Genomic DNA, 17,182 nt, shown 5'->3' on the forward strand with positions numbered 1-17,182 from the left:
CACACGCCCCAGGGCCAGCCCGGCTCTGCCCCTGCCCCAGGATTCTCAGCACACACTCTTGGGGGTTAAGCCATGGGCCCAGAGCTGACCGGTGGGCGGGTGGCCCCATCCCTGAGACCCTGAGTCAGCCTGCCTGGACCACCGGCACCCCCCTCTCGTGACACCGTCCATCATGGCGGGCACACGGCCTGTCCAGGGACCCCCGTGGGCAGCTGGGCCGTGTGCGGCGCTGTCCGCCGTCCAGGGCAGGCGCCTCACCCCCAGGGGGTGCTGTCTTGCAGATACGGATGGCAGACAAGCCAGCCCCAGCTGTGGACAGGGCCGCAGGGCCGCGGGGCCTCAGCCTGCTGGTGCAGCAGGTTCTGGGCAAGCCCCTGGACAAGACACAGCAGCTCTCCAACTGGGACCGGCGGCCACTGGGCGAGGGGCAGCTGGTCTATGCAGGTGGGTGCCCCCTCTCCTGTCCCACGACCCCACACCCCTCACCCTGGAGGCTGAGGCTGACCTTGCCCACCCTAGCTGCGGATGCCTACTGCCTGCTGGAGGTGTACTGGGCACTGTGCAGAGAGCCTTCCCGCTTCCACCTCCCCGGGGCCCTGCCCTGGAGCCTGGGGCTGGGACACAGCGAGAGACACGGGACTCGGGAGCTGCCCCTGCAGAAGGCCTCGGCCTCCCTCCGACAAGTAGGTGAAGCCCCCCAGGCCCTTTATCAGGATTCTTGGGGGAAGGACCGCCCTCCTTAAGACTGGGACCTCACAGGGTTGGGGACCCAGAGTGGGGGTTGGGAAGAGCCATCCGGGGGCTTGCGTCCATCCACACTGGACCCTCTGCCCGGAAGGAAGGAAAGCAGGGCAGGGGGTGAGCGTCCTAGAAGAGGAGGGGTCCCCAGTCTGGCATGCCCCCCGCCAAGATCCGGGGTGGCCTCTAGCTATGTCCCCGTGTGGCCCCGAGACCCTGGCCCGCTCCAGTGTGCCCCCCCCAGGAGATATGTGCCAGCCCCCTGAGGTCCTGGGTGACCTCGGGTTGTGTTCCCTGCTGTTTTCTGTACTGAGTACACATCGCTCACCGGAGCTGAGCGCCCTGGGAGCCCTCCCTCCCCACCTGCCCCCTGCCCCAGACCCTGCCGGGCGGGTGGGCAGAGGGGCCACGGCTGCTGAGCCAGGCTGGGTTGCAGGTGCGATCGCCTGAGGACGCGGCCCCCGAGGTCCGGGCCCGGGCCTTCCGCGTGGTGTGTGACAGCATGCTAGGGGGGCTGGCGCGGACCCTCCGCTGTCTGGGCATCGACGTGCGGGTGCTGCACTCGGGCGAGGACCACCGGCAGGCCGCAGAGGTAAGCGGGCCCAGGCCACTGCGTCCCTGTGTGGCTGCCGGGGTGGGGGAGTGTCCGTGGCAGCAGCAGCACCCCAGCTGCATGCTCCCCCACCCCAAGGTGGGGCAGGGCTCCCCCGGTTGCCGGGGTGGAGACGTTTGTTGCTGCCCAGCGCTTGTGGTGTGCAGGCTCCATTGCGGGGTGGGCCTGGTGCAGGCAGAACCTGGGTGCTCCCGGTCCCTGGAAACGCTGCCGCGTGCCCTTGGGGCCTTTCTCTCTGAGAAGTGGGTGCTCACACCCAGGGGGTGGGGGTGGAACACGAGCCCCAGGGCCCCGCCGAACACAAGCAGTGTTTTCAGAATTCAGGAGTGAGGACGTGACCGGTAAACGTTCTTTACCAGGTTCACTGAGATGCGGTTCCCTCTCCCCCCAATTCAGTGTGCTTTGCGCAGCTATCCCCACGGTAGACCGTGTTCATCTCCAGTGAAACCGCCCCCTCCAGGCCCCGGCCCCGGCCCTGGCAGCCTGACTTCTGGCCGCTCTGGATGTTGCATGCCAGTGGACTTGTGCACGTGGCCTCTCGGTCCTGGCTTCTTTCACAAGCCTGGTGTTTCCCAGGCTCGTCTGCGTTGTAGCATCTGTCAGTACTTCACTCCTTTTTACAACCAAATAACATCCCGTTGGATGGACCACAGTGGATCCATCCACCGGCCGCTGATGGACACCCAGGCTGTTGTGACTTGTGCAGCCACGAAAGAGCACAGAGGTAGCCAGGTCGTAATTACGTAATTATGTGTGGTTTCTTTTATGCGTTTGGACACCTTCTTCTGGGAAGGGTCCCCAGGCTCGGCAAGAGGGTGGCTGGAGCACGGGGCACGGTGGGGGGGACATGGGGTCTGAGCTTGGCAGGCGGCCCTTCCCCGGACACTGCACAGCCCGCTGGATGTTTCGGCAGCCTCCCCACCCCTGCTAATGAGGAAGCTGGAGCAGAAGAACAGAGGGGCTCTCTGCCCAGGGCTGCAGCGGTAGGGCTGAGCCAGGAGGGAGCTGTCTGCCTCTTGAGCTGGCCCCCACATCCATGAGAGGATGTCCACCTTCCTCAGCCCTGGCCCCTCATGGCCAGCTCTTCCGGAGGCCTGGTCCTGGCTCCCGGGGAAGGAAGTGTGACTGTGTCAAGAGTGGCTCTGGCTGCTGTCCCTGTCGGAAAGCCCTCAGTCTTCCCGCTGGGTTGTTTCTAGCTTACAGAGGCTGAGACGAGAAGGCCAGCCTGGCTTTCTGAGGACCCCAGACGAGGCGTCAGCAGTCACGAGGGCCAGGGAGCACAGGGCGCCCCCAGAGCCTGGTCAGTCCCACCCCCGCAGAACTCGGCTTGGGTTCACGCTCAAGTGGCTGCAGCCACAGAGGCAAACCAGTGGACACAGGAGCCAGGAGTCAGTGCTGCTGTAACAGGTGCCCTAGATGCAGCAGGGGCGCGAGAGGGGCAGAGAGAGTCTGGGGACCTGCTGGGGTCGGGATGGCCCAGATGGAGCAGGCGCTGAGGCCCAGCAGGGCCTGCGCTAGAGCCGGGGGTGGGCCTCAGAACCTGGGACATCGCAATCTTGAGGCCCCAGGCCCAGCGCCCTCCCAAGGGCTGTGGCAGGCGAGATGCTTCTTCCTGGGAACACGGCTGTAGCTCCAGCCCCTGTGGTTATGGACTGACTTTGCCCACTTGTCCCCTCGCCTTGCGCTTGGAGCTCCCAGGGCCTGTCCTCCTGCCTGCCCCGCCTTGGGGGGACGGGGGAGGTAATTCTGTCACCTGTGTGTGTCACTCACGAAGCGTTCTGTGCCCACCTCTCTCACGCCTGTGATGCCCTCGGCGCAGGTGGGGCCCTCTGGCATTTTCTGGAGAGACTGTCTCCAGCCACGGGGCCCACCATGCCCCGCTGACGTCTTCTCTTCTGTGGCTCTTTCCCAACCACATGTTTCCTGTGCAGACTCCCGAGGAGGTGACCCAGCCGTTTTGTACAGCAGGGATACCCTGTGGGTTTTGTTTTCTATGATGAGCTCCGATTGGGCAGGCTGCACTAAGGTGCCTCCCAGTCCTCCTGCTGCTTGGGGTCAAGTGTGAGTGAGGTGGTCGAGTCCACCGCGCAGAGAGCCGTCCATCAGGTGAAAAGGAAACGGGGCGTGACGACTGGGGAGGTTCGCAGCCCTGGCAGATGCAGGAGGAGGCCAAAGGTCAGTGACTGACGGCTTCCCCGGGCGCGGCAGGAGCAGAAGCTGAGGAGCGCATGGTCACGCTGAGCGGCCGCCCCCTCGGCGGTGCCGGCGTGGGAGCAGGTCCCCCTGGGCGGCTGCCGCTCCGCTCAGGGTCTGCCTGACAGCCCCACCCTCCCCCACCATCTGCGGCCAGCTCCTTGCAGCAAACCTCAGTGTGCCTCTGGCTGGCTCCACTGCCCCAGGGACCCGACAGACACAGGCATCCGGACAGACACGCATCCACGAGACTCTACTGAACGGCTCCAGTGTTCTGCGCCTGGGCCACTAACCTGGTAGATTTAGGGCACTAAGGACCTGTCTCCAGGGGTAAAGGGGTCCCCAACACCCCTGGCCTGTTGTGGCCATGCTCCTCAGAATATGGTCGTGGGCTTCCCCGTGGAGGCCCTGCAGGAGAGCCTGCAGGGAACCGTGCCCCAGGCTCCATCACGTGGGCGGCTGCAGTCGCCGCTTCGCTGTCCTTTTCGCCAGTCTCGGCAGCAGGCAGTCACGTCTTGCAGCGCCTTCCCTCACCTTTCTCAGCTGTTGGTGAAGCCGACCACCCTTTCCTGTGCTTGCCCCCTGCCTGTGCCCCTGTGAAGGGCCCCTGACGGGAAGCCGCAGGTCTGACCCTGGCCTCGGAAGGCCCACTGGGCTGGCACAGTTGGTCTGCAACACCTGATGCTGCTTTATTTTCTGCTGATACGTAGAACTGCATAGACCTTTAGCTCTTAGTCGCCTGAGAATTGATCTTACCTCCGGAAACCTCGCAGAAGTCTCCTCAATTCTACTGAGTTGGCTGTCGGTTCTTGGGGTCTCCTTTGCAGACAAGCCATCTGTAGACAGGGATAATTTCATTCCTTCCTCTCCAGTCTTTATGGGTCTCACTTCGGTCCCGTATCCTCTCACAGCAGTCGAGGCCTCATGGTGCGGTTGGACAGATGGCACCGTGCCCGGCTGTCTCAGTTCTGACTTAACAGGGGCTGTTTCTCCGTGATGTGTGGTGGTTGCCAGGCCCCCACACCGGGATGCAGGCTCCATGTCTGTGGCACATCTTGTCATGAAAGAAGCTGAATTCTACCTGATGCTGCCTCTGCAGCTGTTGAGGTCGTCCCTGTGATCTGTGCACGTGAGGAGCCTTTTCAGTTTGGAGCCAGCCTTGCATTCCAGTTGCACCCCGCCTGGCCAGCGGTCCCTTAGCTGGGCCTGTCTTCAGGACCATCCTGACACACGACTCCTCCCGCTCGCCATCTCCTCTTCTGCTTTATAAACAAGACAGGGACTTTCCCTCCTCTCTGCTTTCTGCCACTTTGAGTAATATTTGGGTTTTTCTCTCAAACACTGGCTGAGTTCCTCCAAGGCCGCCTTAGCCTCGTGTTTTGGGGGGAGGAATTTAGGAGTTTCTGATTCTTTTTATTTAACAGTTTTAGGACTGCTTAGTGGACTGCATCTTCTTGAGTCACTCGGCAACCCATACCTTCTCTGGAACGTGCCCCTTCTGCCCGGCGCTTTGTGCGTGGCAGGGTCTCGCTCAGCTGTGAGGCTCCGTGGTTCCTCGCGGTGATCAGTCTCACTCTGATTGTTGTTCGCTTGCGCTTCACCTTTTTCCTGATCTTACAGAGGTTTGTCAATTGAATAAGTCCCTTCAAATAATCGGTATTTGGCTTTGTTGATTCTTTCTGTTGCATTTTTGTGTTTTTTTTAATCTCATTAATTTCTGTTTTTATCTTTATAGTTTCCTTCCTTTTGCTTACTTGGGGTTATTTCCAAGAGGAGTGCTTAGCTCTTTAATTTTCAGCCTCTTAAATCTTACAATGTAAGCATCCAGGACAGTAAACTTTCTTGAAGGAATATTTTCACTGCATTCTACCCATTTTGATATGTAGTATTTTCATTACTTTTTAGTTCTAATAATTTTTGAGTTTTGAATTTGAGTTCAAAGTACTTATTTGAAAGGCTGTTTTTCAGTTTCAAAAAGCTTGGGGTTTGGGAGCTTTTTAGCATCTTTTACAAATCGATCTCTAACCTAAGTGAACTGTAGTCTATATGCTGCCGATTTAGACATTTGTGAGGACTGGCTTTGTAGCCAAGCAGACAATGCTTTTTATAAACATTCCACGTGGACTTTAAAAGGACCAGCCTATTCCAGTCACATTCACGTCCCTCTCTTGCTTTCGCATGCTTGGGTAGGTCAAGCTTACTTAATATTTCCTCAAATCATCTGTATCTTGCTTTGTTATTTTTCTGCCTACTTCTGTCAATGAACAAGAGAGCTGTACTGAAGTCTCCAGCGGACACTGACTGGGTTTCTCAGGTTCTCCTTGTAGTTATGTCAGTATTTGCTTTACCTGTTTTAAAGTTGTTATTTGCATATGCACACAACTTTTAGAATTCTTATATCTTCCTGTTGAGTGAAATATTTTATTAGGAGATGAACCTCTTTGGCTCTACTAACACTCTTTGCCATAAGGTCTATTTGAACTAATATTAATACCATTACTCCAGCATTCTTTGGTTAGTATTTGTGTATCATTTTCTCTTCCTTTTGCTTTCAACCTCCCTTTGCTCTTGTTATAAATTGTTTCTAGCTGTTTTTAAAAAAATCTAGTCTGACAGTCTTTGTTTTTCAACCTATTAGTTTCATCCATTCAGATTTGTTGTAATTACTCATATAATTTGTGTTCAGTTATAATATATGAATTTGTTCTTTCTGTCTCTCCTACTGTTTGTGTTCTTTTTTCTCCGTTGTTTCTTATATTCTTTTCTCTTTTTCACCCTTGTTTCTATTTTTCCCTCTATTAATTTGAAAGTTGTAAATCCTATTTCTGTTCTTTTAGGGGTTAGCCTGGAAATTTTAGCATGTATATTTGAGTTAACAATGTCTAATGTGAAAATGAATCCAAAGATTTCAGATCATTTTAGCTTTCTCACCTGCTTTCCATCTTACTATTATTTTCCAGTATTTTTAACACACTGTGGTTTTTCTTAGTTTTGAAAATTAGACATTACATTTCTTTTATCTATTCAGTGACTCTTAGTGTTTATGATGTATGGACATGCATAGGCACTCTGAGAAAAGGCAAACTTTTTTACTAAAGGGATTTCCTTTGCTATGACCTTTCACTGGGGCCATTTTCCCTGAAAATTCTGTTTCCTCTCGTTTCATTGGGGCCATTTCCCTGAAAACCCTGCCTCCTCTCTCCTGCTCTGTGGCTGCGGCCTGATGGGGCTCTGGCCCGAGTCCTCTGCCCTTGTCATCGCTGCTGGGCAGCTGCCTCTGTCCTGTCACTCCTGGCTTCATTCACTCCTGGCTTCATTCTTGACTGCCCTCTAGTCTGGATCTCTCTTCATATTTACGTCAATTATGTGTGTTTGGTTTTGATTCTGTTTTTAGTCATCACATAGATGTGTATTGTTTCCACTACAAAGTGACCACTTGCTTTATTGCTTTTTTCTTTTATTGTGGTAAACTATACATAATGGAAAATTGATCATCGTAACCATATTTAAGTGTACAGCTCAGTGACGTTAAGTATGTTCACAGTGTCTGTAACCATTGCCATTATCTATTTCCAGAACTTTTCTTCATCTCAGACCAAACCTCTATATGCATTAAATAATCGTTCTCCATTCACCCCTCCCCCAGCCCCTGGTAACTACTGTTTTACTTTCTGTATCTATGAATTTAACCCCTCTGGGGACCTCACATAAGCGGAATCATATAAAATTTATCCTTTTGTGTCTGGCTTATTTCACTGAGCAAAATGTCTTTGAAATCCATCCATGCTGTAGCCTGTATCAGATTTTACTTCCTTTTTAAATCTGAATAAGTTCCATCATACATATGTGTGTGTGTGTATGTGTGTATGTATATTTGTTTTTGTCATCTGCTGATGGACACTTGGGTTGTTTCCATTTTGGCTGTTGTGAACAGTGCTACTACTGTATACTGTGATGTACAAGCATCTGTTCAAGTTTCTGCTTTAAGTTCTTCTGGATCTGTACCTGGCAGTGGAATTGCTAGATCATATGGTAATTCTGTGTTTCATCTTTTCAGAAACTGCAGCACTGTTTTACATGGCAGCCACACCATTTTACATTCCCACCAGCAGTGCATAAGGGTTCCAGATTTCTGTACATTCTCATCAACAGTTGTTTTCCTTTTTAAAAATAAAAGCCGTCCTGACAGACCGGAAGTGGTCCTGAGTGTGTCACCTTTCCCTGATGACTCACGTTGAGCATCCTTACGTCTGCATATGGCGCATTTGTGTGTCTTCTCTGGAGAAGAAGAAGGGCAAGGTCCCTTGCCCATGTTTTAACTGGTTTACCTGCTTTTCCTGCCGTTGAGTTGTAGGAGTTCTTTATATATTCTAGATGTTAATCCCTGATCAGATATATGAATTGCAAATGTTTTTCCCCATTCTGTGGGTTGTTTTTTCACTTCCTTGGCAGTGTCCTGTGATGTACAAAAGTTGTTTAATTTTCACAAAGTCCAATTTATTTTTAATTGTGTTGTCTTTGCTTTCGGTGCCACAGCCAAGAAATTGTTGCCAAATACAACGTCATGACTATCCCTGGCGTTTCCCTCCCAGAGTTGCAGTGTTCAGCTCTCACGCTAGTGAGCTGGCCTCTCACACTCTCCAAAGATAACACATGAAAAGGAACCAAACCGGACACGTCACAGCTGTCACCTCATTGATACGCACGGCGCCCCTCCTGGCATGTAGGGTGGGTCCAGTGGATCCTGAGCCCTTTTGACGTGATCCTTGTAGACTTTGATAACTTCTTTGCTGTCTCATCTAAAGAGATGCTCCAGCTGCTTAGATCTAGAATCAGCTATTCCTCCAAAACTCCCAGTTCCTTTTAGCATGAACCCTGTCTAGAAATCATCCTGCAGGAGGGTGCTCATGGCTGCAGAGTTGGTTCTCGTTTCTAGGCCTGTGCGGTGGGCAGAGTGATGAAGTACTTCTAAATATATATAACACACATCAAGGGAGTCAAGAAGATCCCCTGGAGAAGGGAATGGCCACCCACTCAAGGATTCTTGCCTGGAGAATCCCACAGACAGAGGAGCCTGGCGGGCTACAGTCCATGGGGTTGCAAAGAGTCAGATATGACTGAGCGACTAACACAACGTCCATCAAAAATATATAACACCCATCTGAAGTTTTCCATTCAGATCTAGGCTTTACTGTGTGATCTCCTTAATTTTCTCCCAAATCTCCTTTCTCTGAGCTGAACAATCCTAACACCACACCAGCATTACCCACCTGTTTTATGTCACAATTCACACACAGACGTTTCAGAATAACCATGTGATGTCACTGTCACCAACAGTCGCGTTACTGAAGGGTGTTTCTCACTTTGGTCTGTGGCCCCAGAGTTACATGGTCAGTTCACTGTGGCTTCATGTCCTTTGGAATATGTCTCTATTTGTGGTTCCTTTGTTTCATCTTCTTTTCATCTTTATAAAGATGGCTTTTTAAATTTAATTTTGTTAGCGATTCTGTGAAATGTTTGCATGATTCTAAGACCAAATCTATCGCAGCCCCTGATGCCAAGCCTCAGGCTGCAGGAACCTGGTGGCTCAGACAATAAAGAACCTGCTGGCAACGCAGGAGACCTGGATCTGATCCCTGGGTCGGGAAGATCCCCTGGAGAAGGAAATGGCTACCCACTCCAGTATTCTTGCCTGGACCAGAACTCCACGGACACAGGAGCCCGGTGGGCTGCAGTCCATGGGGTCACAAAGAGTTGATCACAATTGAGCCACTAACACTTTCACTTTCTTTTACTTTCAGATGACGGGGCAAGCAGTGATGGCGGGGGGGGGGGGGGGTGCCTAGCCCTGGGAGTGGGCCTGCCAGCCTCACCTGCCGACTTTTCCTCCTGCACAGGTTGCCAGGCAGGAGGGGAGGGTCATCCTGACCTCGGGGCTGCCATACCACAAGGTGAGGATGCGCAGATGGTCCCGCTGAAGCCCAGTCGTCCCAGGCTGCCCTCCCCTGCCCCCGCCCCGGGCATCACCTCAGCTGGGGGCGGGGGGCCTGGTTTCCAGCCACCGCGCGAAGGCTGCTTCTGTCCGCAGCTCCGGGCCCAGGTCGGGGCTGGGCGCTGCCTTGCGGTGGACTGCTCCCTCAAGGCCCAGCAGCAGGCAAAGGCTGTCATCAGGCATTTCAACGTGCGTGTCACCCCCGCGGACATCTTCAGCCGCTGCCAGGTGGGCACCGCGGGCCCCAGGCTCGGGAGGCGCCAGGCCCCGCCATGTGGCTGGGCCATGGTTTGCTGCTCGAGGGAGCAGCAACCTGATCTGTGCGTTTCCTCCCAACCCCTTCCTCGGGAGGAGGGAAGGTGCACGTGTGGTAAAGACCCCAGGGTGTTGGGGGAGCCTGCGGGCATTTTTAGCAGCTTTTCAGACCCTCTGGTGGTGCGTCATCGTCTTGAGAAAATGGAGTTGGGGAGCTGGGAGGACACCCTACTGGCACCCCAGGGAGCCGTGGAGCCTTCAGATCCGTGAGGGTGGTTGCTGCCTTCGCAGGAAGAGTCCGGGCCACATGCCGGCCCTGCTCCCCTGCCCCAGTGGGGGCCCTGTGGAGGGGCCAGGCTTCAGGACACCCCCAGGGGTGGCGTGGGACCAGTTCAAAGGCAGGGGGCAGAGCTGCACCCTGAGGGTGCAGTGAGTTCTTCCGGGACAGGAGACAGTCCTGGAGGCAGCAGGGTCCAGGGAGGTGCTAGCTCTGACTCGGCTGCCATGGGAGGCAGGAGACCTGCAGTCAGTGGTAGACCTGCCCAGGTGAGTGGTGGCGGCAGCCAGGGGGCGAAGGTGGGGCACAGAGGGTCCAGGACACCCCTCAAGGGTAGGGCCAGGATCCCAGGGTTCCGGCTGAGGCCCAAGCCGTTGGCAGGGGAAGTCCTGGGTCTGGGCTCTCAGGAGGCTGGTCCAGAGGGTGGGCGTGGGGGGTGGGAGGAAAGGGGCTTCCTGCCCAGCTGGGGTCCTGCCAGCAGCATCCCTGTGTGGTGATGTGCGTCGCACACATGGTCAGCGGGTGATGAGGACAGGGGTGAGGTCCCTGGCCCCAGGACTGAAAGTGGAAGGATGACATGGGGCTGCTGGGAGGGGGCAGGCGCCAGGCAGAGACCGTGTGCGCAGTTTGTGGCTGCAGCCCAGGAGGGATGTGGGGTATCGGCACCCAGTGGGTCTTTGTCGGGAGTGGTCCCCTGCGGAGCCTCTGAGGCCCGGGGCTGTCCAGCAGCCTCCAGCGGGACTCAGCTGCTGGGGAAGGTGGGGTGGGGGCACCCCAGGGCAGGACCCCCAGGTGGCAGACAGCTGTCTGGGGGCATCTGCAGCTGTGCACTGGGACCCCAGGAGGCAGGTGCGGCCACACGCAGAGAGGGGTCCCTGAGAGCTAGGGTGCTTGAATCTGCGCGCAGCCTCTTAGCACGGAAGCGTTGGGCGGCAGGGGCCCACGCCGGCCAGCTCCCACTGCGGCTCTCGGCCATGCGGCCGGTCCCCGTGAGTAGAGGACACTCACTGCTGACGGGCAGGTACCTGCCCCAGGGCAGGGCACTTCAGGCCATGCACCCCACCTCCCCCCGCCCAGAGCCCCCTGGCCACGACGCTCCCAGCCTCACCCAGGAGCTCAGCCTAGCGCGGTAGCTGGGAATGGCTTACCTTCCCGGCCCAGCACACTGGCCACCCTGCTCCCTGTCTGGTGCCTGAGCCGGGCTGGCCTCAGGGCCTCCCACTAGAGGACAGAGAAGCCCAGGAAAGGGGCTGCGCGGATGCCCAGAGTTGATGGCCCGAGGCACGGTGACCAGTGGGCCCATGCGACTGCGGACCCTGCCCTGCTTGAGGCCACGGCCCCGGCCAGCGTGGCCCCTGAGCCCGTGTGGACATCAGAGGCCACTGGCCACTGGCCAGCAGAGAGCCACACGCGTAGGACTGACCGAGGGAGCGCCTCCGTGCGGTTCTCGGCCCGCAGGGTCCTATCCTGTGCCCCCAGGGCCTGAGTTCCCTGGACACTGGCTCAGAGCCACCACCGCCCCTGCCCAGGCCAGAGCTGGCCGCCTCCCTGGAGAGCTCCCGCCGCCAGGCTGAGTTTCCATTTTCTTTTCCTTCCTTCTGCTATTTTGGTGCTGTTCCCAGAGGGAAAACCCACTGGACACACGAAGCGTTCCCAGAGCCCGCCGGCCACTCTTGGGGCTGCACATCGGGGTATGAGGTGGGAGCAAGTGAGGCTGGAGGGGGCGGTGAGCCCGGCCACGCGGAGGCGGCCCCTGGCAGTAGGGGGGTAGGCCACCCACCCCAGGGCCCAGAGGGCGAGGGGCACTGGATCCCGCCAGTAGGGCAGGGTCGTGACCCCCAGAGCTGGTGACGGGCCTGGGACCATCCATCGGGAACGTCCGCCAGGAGGACGTTCCCAGTGCCGTCCACCCTGGGAAAGGATCTTATCAAAGAAATTTAAGCTTAAAAAAGTCCCAGAGGAGGAACCCAGGCACGGTCGGGCATAACGTCTGTTTTACCGTCCCTGCGGCCCCCTCTTCTTTGGTGGGGAGTGGGCTACAGCCCCTATGAGGGGTGTTGCGGGGGTCAGTGACGTCGGCCCCTGGAAGAGGCCTCCAGGAGGACAGTCACCCCCACTCGGGGTGGGGATGGGGGGGTGCTCTCAGCAGGGGGTCCCCTGGGGCGGTGCTGGGGGAGGAGCCTGCAGCCAGGGGCGGGGCCTCAGGGCAGATTCACGGCCCCTGGAGCCCCGTGCTGGGCAGAGGCCGTGGGAGGGAGGAGGGTGCTGCCCGGGCTGATATCTGGTGGGGAGCCAGGTGAGCGAGGGCTCTCAGGGCCTGAGCACGCGAGGGGGACCCTGGGCCAGCGGCCCCCAGCACCCACACCACAGCCCGGAGGCCTGCAGTAACCCGTCCCCAGGCACGGAGACCCTCCCTGTGTCCTGAGGGGCAGCAGCAGCCGTGGGGACAGACAGGAAGAGGCGGCGGCCCTGACCCCGCCCCTCCCCAGCCTTTGTGCTGTGCAGCCCCCAGCCCCGTTCCCACACTCGGTGCCCCCGGGGTCACGCAGGCACAAAGGCTGCGGGAGGAGGGGCCCCACCCTGTGCAGGCAGGGACCTCGGCCACTGGCTCCCGAGGCCGCAGGAGGGGCCTGTCACAGGCCTCCAGGGCAGGGGCGGGGGCTACGGGGGCCCAGCGTGCCCCCAGACTCGGGATGCCAGCCAGGGCGCGGGGCCGTCAGCAAGCTCAGCACAGCCCCCAGAGGTGGCAGTCAGGTGGGCCCAGCAGATCGCCCCAGGCCTCCCCACAGCCCACAGGGCCCCCCTCCCGATGCACTCCTCCCCTTCCAGGAACGCCCCGGGTCCACCGGAGCCCAGCTCTGGTCCCAGGACTTGGCTCTTGGGGGCCTGGGGACCTGGACCCCCCTGGCCCAGGACCCCGCTCCTGGTGGCCCACTTCTTTAGGAAGGCCCCATGGCTGGCATGACAGCAACGCCCACACCCTCGCCCTGAAGCGGGCCGCCCCAGGTGCCGGCCGGCCGGCAGTCTGTCCACGTGCCTGCCCCACGTGGGCCTCACGTCCTCCCGCAGAGCTCCCAGGGGCCTGTGTTGTCTGAGACGTGTGAGGAGGCCCCCGGAGTGGTCGGGGCGGGGGGCCCGGTTCAGTGCCCGGGGTGGTCCCTAGCCCAGCTCACTGCAGGTGGCCACCAAGCACCCACCTCCTGGCTCCTTTTGTCCTAAGGCCACTCCTCTCTGGGCCTTGGTCCTGACCATGTGCTCCTGAGAGGGGCTCCTACCTCCTGTCTGGGGTCCCCCCAGGATGTACCTCCTGCACGTTGACAGATGTTCCCTTTAAACAAACATTTTGTTGTTGCACTGGGTCTCCGTTGCCATGCGCAGGGCCTGCTCTTAAGCTGCAGTCCTCAGGCTTCTCGTGGCAGCGGCTTCTCTCTCGTTGGGGAGCACGGAATCTAGGCGTGCAGGCTTCAGGGGTTGTGGCGCGTGGGCTCAGCTGTCCCAAGGCATGTGGGATCTTCCCAGACCAGGGACTGAACCGGTATGAGTCTGTGCCCTCAGAGTTCCAACTTTAAGCGGGTCGGCCCTTTACGAAAGTGAACATCTGGGGCTTCCCTGGTGGCCCAGATGGTAAAGAATCCGCCTGCAATGGAGGAGACCAGGGTTCAATCCCTGGGTCGGGAAGAGCCCCTAGAAAAGGGAATGGCTGCCCACTCGTGTCTTGCCTTGAGAACCCGTGGACAGAGGGACATCTGGCAGAGTCCACAGCCCACGGCATTGCAGAGTCGGACACGACTGAGCAGCTGACTCTTCTCATTTCCCTTGCTTTGCAAGGCGGATTCTTAACCACTGGAGGGCACACACTGGAACTCCGGGGGCACAGACTCAGCTGGCAGAGGACAGGCGTGTAGCCCAGATGGGCCCCAGTGCCCGAGATGCCCAGCTCCCAGTACACAGACCCATGAGGTGGACGCAGTCCACGGCCTCGACCAGGACACTGGCCCCCGCCAGGCCAGTGTGACGTGGGCCTGAGGGGAGCCGGTGCGGGCGGGAGAGGACAGGCCTCTGGGGGCCGCCTGGTACCCTCGGCTTGGTCCTCAGGCCCGGGGGCAGTAAGGTACCTTGGGCAGCAGGAGGGCAGCCGAGAGTCTGGGGGCTCCTGTTCCTCTGCCCCCTCCCCCAGCCCACGTCAGCGCCTGAGTCAGCAGGAGCCACTGGCTGGACGTGTCAGAGTATCAGTCCCTCAGTTGTGACCGACTCTTTGTGACCCATGGACTGTCGCCCGCCAGGCTCCTCTATCCTTGGAATTCTCCAGGCAAGAACACTGGAGTGGGCTGCCATGCATTTCTCCAGGGGATCTTCCCGACCCAGGGATCGAACCCAGGTCTCCCGCATTGCAGGCGGATTCTTTACTGCCTGAGCCGCCAGGGATGCCCAGACGTATCAAAGGCCAGCTCTAAACCCACCGCTCAGTGAGCTTGAGAGGAACAAGGAGGGCAGGGCGCTGAGGACCGGCCTTCCTCAGGGTGAGGGGCGCGCGGGACAGCAGGGCGGGTAGAAGAGGGCCCATCTCAGTGCGAGGGTCTCCCACGGCCGGGCTGGCTGAAGGGCGGGAGACACCCTCCCGCAGAGGTCAGACTTCACAGCTCAGGAGCCAGAGCATGTGAATGCAGGCCTCGGGGTCTGCAGGGGAAGATTCATCACCAGCTGCTCCTGCAGGGGCCCCGCGGGCCTTCCGCCCTCCCCACCCCACTCCTGCTGCTGGGGTCAGTGGCAGAGAGGACCGGACAGACCCAGGGACCTGGCCCACTGTCCCCTCAGCCTTGGATGGAGCAGGCAGGACAGGCTCGGGGCCTCGGGGTAGGCAGCCCTGGTTGGGTGTGGGAGGGTCCTCGGAGTGACAGACTAGGGCCTGCCAGGCGGTGAGGAGTCCATCCATGTGCTAACAGGGCAGTGGCCTTTGGCTAGATGGTCCGTGCAGGGGGCGCCCACGGGTGGGCAGGCGTCAGGAGAGGCATGCGTCACCCCACCCCTACCTGGCCACCTTTCCCTCCCTGGCCGCACAGAGTAGTTGGGGGGAGGGGACCCCGGAGGGGACCCCCTCCCCGCCCCCTGCCAGGCAGCCCCTCTGCCCACCCACCTCCCTGAGCAGGGCCAGTCATCGGATGCACATTGGGGGCAAGGGTGGACCCGAAGGTCTCAAGGGAGCCAGGGTGGCTGGTGGGGCACCGTGGCTGGTGGGGCCTTGACCCGGGCGGGTGGGGACCTTGGTGAGCCCACAGCCAGCCCGGGACGGGGGGCGGGGCCTCAGGAGAAGGTGGGCAGTGGGCAGGGGAAGGTGCACTGTCGGGGTCCCTCCGAGAAGTGGAGGAGCTGGGCTGGGCGGTGCGGTTGGTGGTGGAAAGAGGTCCTCTCCTGCTTGGCCTGACTCAGTAGCCCTGAGACGGGCAGGAAGGGGAAGAGCCGGGGACCCCCAGCTACCTGGCTCGTGCCAGCCTTTGCTGACCTCACGGGACCCCACATCTCACCCTAGCTCTGGCAGCACCTGAGCAGGCGCTCTGTCCACCAGGCCTGGCAAGCCCCAGTTTAGATGCCATCTCCTCCAGGAAGTCTTCCAGGCCCCCAGCCCAGTTCCTGGAATACCGCCATCCTTTGGAGGAAGACTCTGGGGCTCGCCCTCCTTGGGCTGAGGACACGGGGGCAGGAGCTGGCCATCTGTGGGTGACAGGCCCCCTGCTGTCTGAGGGCCAGGCCCCACTTGCCTGTGGCAGGGGCACACGGGGGCGGCCCCTCCCCGACTTCCCCAGCCCGCACCCCTCTCCTGCCGGCTGGCGTCCGCCCCCTCCCACAGGGCCCTGGGCGGCTGGGGTCCCCCGCCCCGCCTCTGCCCCCGCCGGCGGGGGAAGGCAGGCAGGCGGGCGGGCGGGCGGCCGTTTGCTTTTGAATCCGGGCCGGGCGCCCTGAGTGGCCCTTTCAAAGGCCGGCGGGGGCGGGGGCCGTTCCCAGGCGCGCCCCGCCCCCCGCGCCGCCCCTCCGCCCGCTTTCCCACGCGCCCGCCGCCGGCGGTTCTCACGGCCGCGCCCCTCCCCCGTCTGGGAACTGCCCGCGCCTGCCGCGCCGGGGCTGCCGGGGAGCCCCGGGAAAGGGGTGCCACCCGGGCTCCTGGGGACGGCGGAGGGGCACGGCCGCCCGAGGGGACCAATGGGAGGGCTGTGTGCCGCCTAGTGGGGTGCTGGGTGGCCATAGGGCTGGGGTCCCGGGGGGCTTAGGGACGCATACTGCCCGGTGGGGTAACCAGGAGCTGCGGGAGGGGACAGTGTGCCAGCTTGGGCGTTGCTCGGGTGGAGCCCCAGGGACCTGCCGCCCAGGGAAGACTGAGGGGGCCCATGGGGGTGGGGAACCGCCCGAGGGCCCGAGTCCGGCCGCATTCTCTGACCCAGATTCTACTTGAGTTACCCTGGGGCCTGTGGCTGCCCACCCGCCCTGGCCTCAGAGAGACACCGAGGGTCCTGGCCATGCCTGCCTGTCCGCTGGGCACACTGAGCTCTGCGACACCCCCTCCCCGCGTTGGGGCCCCCCGACTTGGGAGCAGGTCCCCGGGCAGCCCTCACTGCCTCTGCTCCTAAGGGCCCCGGTAGCCGGTCCCTGGACTTGGCAAACGGGAGGACTTAGCCTGCTGGATGCGAGCGTCCAGCACACTCCCACCATCGGTCTGAGACACGCGTGTCGGCCCTGCGCCCCCCCCCCCCAGGGGCTGTGACTGTCCCCTGTCAGATTCTGGGGTGTGAGGTGCTGGGGAAGACTTCGCCACCTGTCTGGGCCTTGCTCACAGCCCTCCGCCTGCCTGGACCTCACCATCCAGGTGAGCAGATGTGGGGCCTTATCCTGGCGGCCTGAGCTGGGCTGTCAGCCCGCTGTCCCCACATAGTGTCCCTGGGCTGTGACTGCGGCTGGGAGAGGAGGGGACGGCTTGAGAGGATCAAGGCACGGGGGCGGGGGGGCGGTGAGGAGGGACCCCGGGGGGGGGGTGAGGAGGGACCCCAACCCGAGGCACCGCCCACGGCCCGGAGCCTGAGGGTGGGGCTCAGACCCACGCCGGGCCGGGAGACCCTGGCTGGGC

General features: G+C 59.8%; 1 protein-coding gene and 1 long non-coding RNA gene across 9 annotated transcripts in view; one reads left to right on the top strand and one right to left on the bottom strand.

Moving 5' to 3' along the window:
* EXD3 (exonuclease 3'-5' domain containing 3) overlaps nt 1-17,182 on the top strand; it is a 76,009-nt gene that overhangs the window by 47,591 nt on the left and 11,236 nt on the right. For 5 of the 7 annotated variants that reach the window (XM_081593305.1, XM_081593310.1, XM_081593306.1 and 2 more), the window contains 5 exons: nt 282-444; nt 520-683; nt 1,175-1,330; nt 9,442-9,495; nt 9,633-9,764. In XM_081593305.1, coding sequence (XP_081449431.1) covers nt 282-444; nt 520-683; nt 1,175-1,330; nt 9,442-9,495; nt 9,633-9,764 — 669 coding nt within the window. Of the gene's footprint in view, nt 1-281; nt 445-519; nt 684-1,174; nt 1,331-9,441; nt 9,496-9,632; nt 9,765-11,690; nt 11,760-17,182 lie in introns of all 7 variants that reach the window. The other 2 variants (XM_081593311.1, XM_081593304.1) reach the window with 1 other exon arrangement.
* On the bottom strand, nt 9,323-13,677 carry LOC145546440 (uncharacterized). 2 transcript variants are annotated; one of them, XR_014082949.1, is made up of 4 exons: nt 13,373-13,677; nt 11,217-11,289; nt 9,572-10,132; nt 9,323-9,480 (listed from the first exon to the last, which is right to left on the bottom strand). It is a non-coding gene; the product is annotated as an uncharacterized LOC145546440 (long non-coding RNA). The 2 variants fall into 2 exon arrangements; XR_014082950.1 differs by lacking the exon at nt 9,323-9,480 and having other exon boundaries at nt 9,572-10,626.

The sequence above is a fragment of the Giraffa tippelskirchi genome, chromosome 4 (assembly GCF_054371585.1).
Source record: "Giraffa tippelskirchi isolate mGirTip1 chromosome 4, T2T-mGirTip1v1.2.pri, whole genome shotgun sequence".
Taxonomy (NCBI): Eukaryota; Metazoa; Chordata; class Mammalia; order Artiodactyla; family Giraffidae; genus Giraffa; species Giraffa tippelskirchi.